An 8230-nucleotide genomic window follows, 5' to 3' on the forward strand; every position below is an offset into this window, starting at 1 on the left:
AACCGTATTGGAATAATAATGTACATTGTGAGTTTGCTAATACAATGATGGTTTTTATTTCTTATTATAAATTGATATAAACAGATTATTAAATATCACATAATATTCATAATTTTTCTAATGTATGTACATTTATAACATATGTGTGTCACTAATAATTTCAGTTACTTATTGTAAGTTCACACTTTGACCATTTAAAAAATTCAAATATATTAATTAAACTAGCGATATATATGTATGTATATGATGTATTTTACAAACTGGACAAACATTCTATTCATACTTAATATATAGAGCTCGTTCATTTAAAGTGGAAATAGCTCATTATAGGTGAAACTATCGAGGATTTGACTTGCCACACTGCTGAATCTCTTCTCCAAAGCGCGTTCGATGGGTTGAATCACTTCATTGGTGAAAAGTTCGAAGTTTTGATTAATCGTTTCATTTATAATATCACCAAGCGTTTTATCATTTCCGAATAGATTCTGCAAGTGCACACTTCCGCTGCCAGTGCGAATTTTCACAACCAACTCTTTAAGGCTAATCATTTCAACATCGTTAATGGGTTTTACATCGAAAACAACCTTTACGAAAGCATAAAAGTTAGCTGGAAAAATGTGAACATAATTAGCATAGCGAAAACGTTAAAAAATGATATTTGTATGAGTATTGTTTCTGCAACTTACTGAAATTTCCAGTGAAAGGTCCGCTACCGCGTAATGTTAAACCCAAAATCTGTCCATTGATATTATAATTGCCTTCACCATGTAAATATGGCAATATCAGTTCAAAATCAAAACGTTTTGCATCGTCTGAGGCTCTAAAGTAATACACGAAAAATTTTTATACATACATATGTATATAAAAAAATAAAAATTATGTTTACCTAATTTTTTTGATTTCGAAATTCGATGAACCCCAAACATTGAGCTTCTTCACTTTAACGTTAATTCCATTGGCGCCACCTTCCAATATATTTAGATCGCCAATATCAAGTGGTTCCATGGCGGGCACATTCAACTCCTTAATACCATCTGCCAAATGTGGTCGTATAGAGTGTACTGAATTCTTAACACATTCAGCTATCTTTGGATCATTACGGTGGCATATCTGTATGTAATCAGCTGTGGAATGAAAGGTATTTGTTTTCAAGTTCTAAGGATTATACACGAAAAACACACTTACGCATTTTTGCTGCAAACGTGGTGCAAGCAAACGCGACAATAAGCGCAATAGTCAATAGTGAGTTTTTTGGTTCCATTGTTGTAGTTTCTGTTCTGAAATGTTAATTTTAATGAGTTTCATGTTTTAAAAAAAATCGATTTATACTATTATCTTTTCAAATTGTACAAAATCTCTATAATATTGCGTTGAAACTTCCGAGAAAGTTTGGAGATAAATATGAACAAGTTAGGCGTTCCAGTTTTTAGTTAGACGATTTTAATATTTCTCTTAAACAATTTCAGTAATGCCTCATTGAATGAATAGTACAGTATACTCTCGAAAAGTAAATCGATTGGTATTTTGCGTAATTTACTTTTTCGAATAATTTGCTTTTCCAAATATATACATAAATTATCTGTTTTTATAATATTAAACTTAAAAAATTAATTCATTTATTTGCTTCAATAAAACATATGGATTTACATGAAAAACATATTTACATTTACATACATACATATGTATTAACTATGAAGAGAAAACATCTTGAATACTCTTTTGTTTTTTCTTTTTAAATATATTTTCTGGCCATTTTTGTACGACAATTCAAAAAGTCTGACACCTTTCATTTCATTTTTAAACCAGTGGATCAAATAGGAGAGTTTATTTACTAAAAAGACGCGATAAACAAGAGAGTAAGTGTTTTTGCAACATCGTAAAAAACGCTGCTTGCTTCGTTTCGAATTTTTTATCACACTCTCTGAAAAGTAAATTAAAAAATTAAAAAATTTACTTTTTCGAGGTGCATGTGTAATCTTAAAGGTGATTAACTTTTCCGCGATTATTTAGTTTCTGAGAATTTACTTTTCGAGAGTATACTGTATATCTTTCAGACAATGTATCTCACTGAACTCCTCCTAAACGGCTGGACCGATTTGAGTGAAATTTTTTATGTGTCTTCAGCTGTAATCGGGAATAGTTTGTAGTCACCATTCGGTCCAATTTTCTTCCGCGGTTTTCGAATAGATGTCTCTAGGGTCAAGCACTGGTCGATTAAATCGAATTTTTTTTATATCGATCTTGGTCATTTGTGGCAACATTAACCCAACAAAATGTGTGTAGAGATCTGTTTGCATCACAAACTTATTCTAAACTGAAAATGTCATTTTTGAGCCGAATTTTCGAAATTTGCCGGAATGTCGCTAGGGTCAAGCACTGGTCGATTAAACCGATTAAATCATTTTATATCGATCTTGAGCATTTGTGCCAACATTAACCCAGCAAAATATGTATGTGTAGAGATCTGTTTGCATCACAAACTTATTCTCAACTGAAAATGTCATTTTTTGAGCCGAATATCGCTACTGTCGGTGTATCAAGTCTGTAATCTAATTATAAGTATATTATTTCCAATTATTTTATTATGTGTGTTTCTTTTCATACTTTGTTTAATATTCTAATAGTTTGAAATATCATGCAGGAAAACGACTGTCTGATCCGCTAAAAAATGGACGAAACCCATTAGAAGTTGTAAATTGTTTTTGTGTTCCTCTTGTTGTTGTATTCCTCTTCGAGACTGCTTGTATGCATGCTGTATATTAACAATAAGTGTTTTAAAATTTCTTTGCCTTAACTGATATTGTAGACATGGAACATGAAACCGTTAGATCGAGACATTATTTCTGAATACTTTAGTCATCGTGTCCATTTTGAGATTATTGCAATTGGTGCAAAACAAAATTACTTGTTTACATCTATATTATAGAGACTGACGGTTTTCGGTTATAAGTTTGAAATCGAAACAAAAAATTTACCCTATGTTTATTTATAGATTTCTAAAATTTATTTGTATTTTTTCAATTTTATACCACTTGGGATTTTGTGTTCCAATTAGTGGTAACTGATATAAGACAAATTATTCATAAAAAGTGTTTTTTTTTTGTACATGTAAAATATTAAAAAAGTAAATAAATTTCCGATTTTTATTTTTTATAACCTAACAAAAAAAATAATATTATATCTAACATAACTTTGAGATGGATAATAATTAAGAAAAGTCTGATCTTCGATTGACTAATGTAGATTTTACGAGAAGCTGTTCTTCTATTAAGGTTAGTTTTCATAGTTTCTATTGTTATTACATTACTATTTTAAATATTGTCTGCTTCACTACATTGTTTTTACACCACACAATCAAGCGACACTAGTTATGAGATTTCTTCTGAGTTATTTAGTGTCTAATATAATATATATGCGATAAAATAATATTGCGTACATTAAAGTATGTGTGCTCACACATCGTTTCGAAATATTGAATAATAATTTAATAATAAAAAAAAAATAGTTTATTGTTTTTTTAAAAAATCGGCCATAATTTAAAATTTTACTTCCAATAGGACGCGAAAACACTATCCAAACGTAATTATAAATCCTTCATTCTAAAAATGCATTTATCACATTTCAGGTACTTTTCTATATCTTTGTTTATCACTCACTTTTTGAATTTTTTGTTTAAATTAGTATGTTAAATGCGAAATTACTTTGCGACCTTTTTTGGATAGTGACTGTATTTGCTTTCAGCTAAATTACTGTAAATATAATTTAAAAGTTTGTACGAAAAACTCGAAACCGCGAAAGAACTAAATGTAGTAGTATATAAGCCGCATTGAGCGCGAGCTTTACTCGAGGAGAACGCGCCTTAAAGAACGCAGCAACGAACTGAAACGAAACAACTCTGTGATTTTGCATTTTTATAGAAGTTCTAAGCGCTGCGCGTCATAGTGGGCTGGCGCGCACGTCGGCCACACTATCAGCTAACGTGTAGTACTGTATATGACACGGCGGCTGGAGACGAAAACACTACACACACATATATATATATAATTGTGTTTAGATGCAATACATATATACCTACAAACAAACTGTATTACGGACGTACATAGTACGTAACAGCAGTAGAGAACAAGTTGTTACGATTGCGGGCGATGACAGACAATGGAGGAGGCAGTGCAAATATCTAACAACCGCAACGGTAGCCAAAATTAAAGTACCTAACACCAATGTTTGTATACATATGTATGTAGTGCACAACTAAACTAAAGTAAATTGTAATTATTTATCAAGTATGTATGTATGTAGCGAAATAACTACAAAATATTTGCAGCCTCCTATATTATATAACAGAAAAAGCCAACGCATTCGACGCTCCACTGCGCTCATCAGCTTATGCATGTGCCTAGAACTGTCAACACAGTTGACAAATTGATTTGCGTTAGCTAATTTTCGCCGTTTTGATACTTAGTTTGGAACGGAAGTTTTGCGAGTCGGTCAGACCCCACCCACAGCGTGCACATACATACATACATACATACATACATATGTAATCAGGTGCATGTGCATGCAAAATGCACTTGTGTGCAAATAATTACCCGTATGCTAGCAGTTTCAACTGCTAAACTCGCAATTTTTATTCATGTTTGATATTTGAAGTATTGAAAACGAAAATATCAACACAGATAAATCATTGCTTTGGAGTCTATAATCAAGCTCTAAAGCATTTCATTCATGTTTTATCAAGTCAAGATAGCTGGAGTTTTTGATTTTCAGAATAGATTTTATTAAATTTTTTTTTTACTATTTCTTAACGGTTATTGTTGATATGTGAAATGTAAATGTTATGTTTATTACTTCAGACTAGAGCTCTTGATATTCGACTAATCGATTAACCGAATTAACCGAATAGGGCATTATTCAAATAATAATATTCGGTTTGCACTATTCGGATAGTCGTCAGTCATCGACTATTCGATTAACCGCTCACGTCGGACTATTCGGTTAACCGTTCGTTGTCGAATATTCGAATAGTGTAAGTTCATTAAATTTCTACTTTTATTGAAAAATGTGAAACACAGGAAAAATGCGCACAATTGACATTTTCACAAGTAAAAACAAACAAAAATCAAAAGCTGCTTGGATTTCAAACAATTTTCATTTATTCGAATAGTGACAGTATAACTATTCGAATAACCACAGTAGAACGACTATTCGAATAGTCGTAACATTGCGACTAATCGAATAGTGCTAACCGGTTAATATTCGTACGAGCGGTTAGAAACCGAATATTCGAATAATCTGGTTTTCAGGTTAATCGAAAAATTTTAAGAGCCCTACTTCAGACACACATTTTAGGTATATAATGCCTGCAATTGTGGGTGTTTAGGGCGTATGAGTAACATTCATTTGCTTGCATTTAAATTGAATTCGGACTGAAAATAATTCTGAATTCTGCGAATATTTCGTTCGTGGTAATGTTATGATTTTCTTTATAACAGTACGGTACAAAAACTCAACTCAACATAATCCAATTGAACGCAAGCTCAGCATGCATTTTTAGTGTGAAATGAAATTCTATTTTCATACCTTCATTTCCTGAAACTAGGTTTTCATGCAATTATGTGAATTGCGTGTTTCATTTGCCATAGCTATGCTGGAATTGATGAAAAGGTATTTAGTGCCGCGCACGATTACCGCTATTATTTGCTTGTCAACACTCATATTAAATACTGCTATTTCAGAACTTCTACGAATAATTAAGTACGATATTAAATGTTGTTGCATAATACAACAAAACAACAAAAATATATCGCTTTTAAGCGCAATCAAATATTAAATTGAATAACTTCAAATATCAGCTAGTTATTATATAAATAGCTGCAATAAAAATATGTAAATCGAAACACTTGATGTCTTACAATAAATAAGTTATCTAACTTTGATATTGGTAATTGGTAATACAAAGTGAAGAAAGACAGGTCTTTTTCCACCTGGTCCTTCCATCGGAGTGGAGGTTTCCCTCTTCCTCGGCTTCCACCAGCGGGTACTGCATCGAACACTTTCAGGGCTGGAGTGTTTTCGTCCATTCGGACAACATGACCTAGCCAGCGTAGCCGCTGTCTTTTTATTCGCTGGACTATGTCTATGTCGTCGAACAACACATACAGCTCATCATTCCATCTTCTGCGGTATTCGCCGTTGCCAATGTTTAAGGGATCATAAATCTTCCGCAAACCCTTTCTCTCGAAAACTCCTAGTGCCGTCTCATCGGATGTTGACACCGTCCACTCTTCTGCACCATAAAATATTCGCCATTCGATGTAGCAATTATGAAATACGTGAACTTATAACAGATCTTAAATCGTTTCGTTTGAAGTAGCCGATAGTACCGAAAATAACAGCGAATATCTTTTTTAGGTAAAACTAAATCAGTAATATAAGACAATTATTAAAAAAAATAGTAATCTACTTTTGTAAGAATCAATCTCAAGAAACGATGTTAATGGAAAAGTAAGTAAAAGTTGAAGAAACTCATTGCTCGATAACGAGCTCTTTACACCACTAATTTCTTATAGAATAGTGAGTGAGAAAATAAAAAATCTTAATGGACCATTAAGAATAAAATAAACAAGTAAGGAAGTGCTAAGTTCGGCTGTATCTGAACATTTTATACTCTCGCAATTTATTGAAGAAATTTTATTTACATAATATACAAATTTACCCATAAATTCGGCATAAAGTTTAATAGAATAACGAAAGTCGTCATATATAGTATATGAGGGCTGAGGTAATTCCTGAACCGATTTCATTAATTTTCACCAGCAAGGTGCACTATACCCAAGACTATACCCTCACTTAATTTTGCTAAGATATCTCACATATTAACAAATACATATATGCGGAATAAAGCCCACCGTATTTTTGAAAAACCTATAATTAGGTATATGGGTGCTAGGAGATGTTGTGACCCGATTTTAATCATTTTTGGAACAGAACACTATTTGAAGAAAACAATTTTCTCTGAATTACATTAAATTATCTAAGAGATTTACCCATATTTTCGATATCTGGGGCCTTGAAAAGTTATAGTCCGTTTTCGACAAATTTTTCCCAAGTGAAGCCAAAGTTGATATATTTATATATTTGTGTAAAGTTTTATTCAGCTATCTTCATTGTATATATTATAAAGTGAAGGAATCAGATGGAATTCAAAATTGAGTTATAAAGAAAGTAGTCGTTGTTGTGAACCGATTTCGCCCATTTTTTGTCCGTGTTATCTGGGTGTCAAGAAAATATTATATACCGAATTTCATTGAAATCTGTCCAGTAGTTCCTGATATATGGTTTTTGACCCATAAGTTGGCGATGCCACGACCATTTTCCATTTTGTAAAAAAAAATCTGAGTGCACTTCTTCTGTAAAATTTAGTGTTTCTGACGTTTTTCGTTGGTGAGTTAACTCACTTTTAGTAATTTTCAACTTAACCTTTGTATGGGAGGTGGGCAATTTCAACTATTTTCTTGGTGTGTGGTGGGTGAAAGTTTGAAAAATAAATCCAAATATGCCCCTTCCTAGTGCGATCCTTTTTTACTGTTATGTGTTTTTGGTTTTCGCCATTTTGTGGACGTTGCAATGATCCGATTTTGCCCATTTTCGAAAACAAACCTCCTCACGGTCCCAAGGAACATGTTTCATTAAGATAACTCAATTTTTACTCAAGTTATCGCTTGCACGGACAGACGGACGGACAGACATCTGGATTTCAATTTTTATTTCTTGGTGACACAAACAACCGTTATGTGAACAAAACTATAATAATCTCTTTAATACTTTGTTGCGAGAATATAAAAAGTCTAACATAACGACTTAATGATTTTTCCACAGATCTTTTAACGTGCGTACTGTGTGTGTGGTTGTTCGCGCCGCAATCGAAGAACGTTCTTCGTTATATTCCGTAATGCCTTCATGCCATTGCAATGTTCATTTTTATTTGCAAAATTTAATGTTTACACGAATTTTATTGTCTACGCGTAGTCAGTTGACAACAAATTATGCTAATTTCTGTTCAGATCACATATGTATATGTAAAATGGCATAAGTCTACATTATATTTGAGTGGATCAGTTCATGTCCAAAGGTCTCTATATAATTTTTTTTTATTCTTTGTTTCACCTTTATAATATATGTAAGTAGCCACTTCTCAGTAATGATAAATCTAATTCGTTATGGGGCTATT

General features: G+C 32.4%; 1 protein-coding gene across 4 annotated transcripts; it reads right to left on the reverse strand.

Annotated features, from left to right (window-relative positions):
* Window positions 1-25: 25 nt before the first annotated feature.
* Window positions 26-3903, reverse strand: LOC105218384 (protein takeout). 4 transcript variants are annotated; one of them, XM_011193933.3, is made up of 5 exons: window positions 3657-3903; window positions 1186-1277; window positions 887-1124; window positions 687-820; window positions 26-607 (listed from the first exon to the last, which is right to left on the reverse strand). In XM_011193933.3, exons 2-5 carry the CDS (start codon window positions 1259-1261, stop codon window positions 306-308), a joined length of 750 nt encoding a protein of 249 aa, XP_011192235.1. In that variant the 5' UTR covers window positions 1262-1277; window positions 3657-3903; the 3' UTR covers window positions 26-305. The 4 variants fall into 4 exon arrangements, with proteins under 4 accessions (XP_011192235.1, XP_054082636.1, XP_054082627.1 ...); XM_054226661.1 differs by having other exon boundaries at window positions 1186-1272; window positions 3710-3891; XM_054226652.1 differs by having other exon boundaries at window positions 3710-3891.
* Window positions 3904-8230: the final 4327 nt, after the last annotated feature.

Source organism: Zeugodacus cucurbitae, chromosome 2 (genome assembly GCF_028554725.1).
Source record: "Zeugodacus cucurbitae isolate PBARC_wt_2022May chromosome 2, idZeuCucr1.2, whole genome shotgun sequence".
NCBI classification, from domain to species: domain Eukaryota; kingdom Metazoa; phylum Arthropoda; class Insecta; order Diptera; family Tephritidae; genus Zeugodacus; species Zeugodacus cucurbitae.

Coding starts and splice junctions, on each gene's coding strand:
- LOC105218384 (XM_011193933.3), bottom strand. CDS start 1,261: ATGGAACCAAAAAACTCACTATTGACTATTGCGCTTATTGTCGCGTTT. Junction 1,125..1,185: donor CACGTTTGCAGCAAAAATGC/GTAAGTGTGTTT, acceptor TTCATTCCACAG/CTGATTACATACAGATATGC. Junction 821..886: donor TTCGAAATCAAAAAAATTAG/GTAAACATAATT, acceptor GTATTACTTTAG/AGCCTCAGACGATGCAAAAC.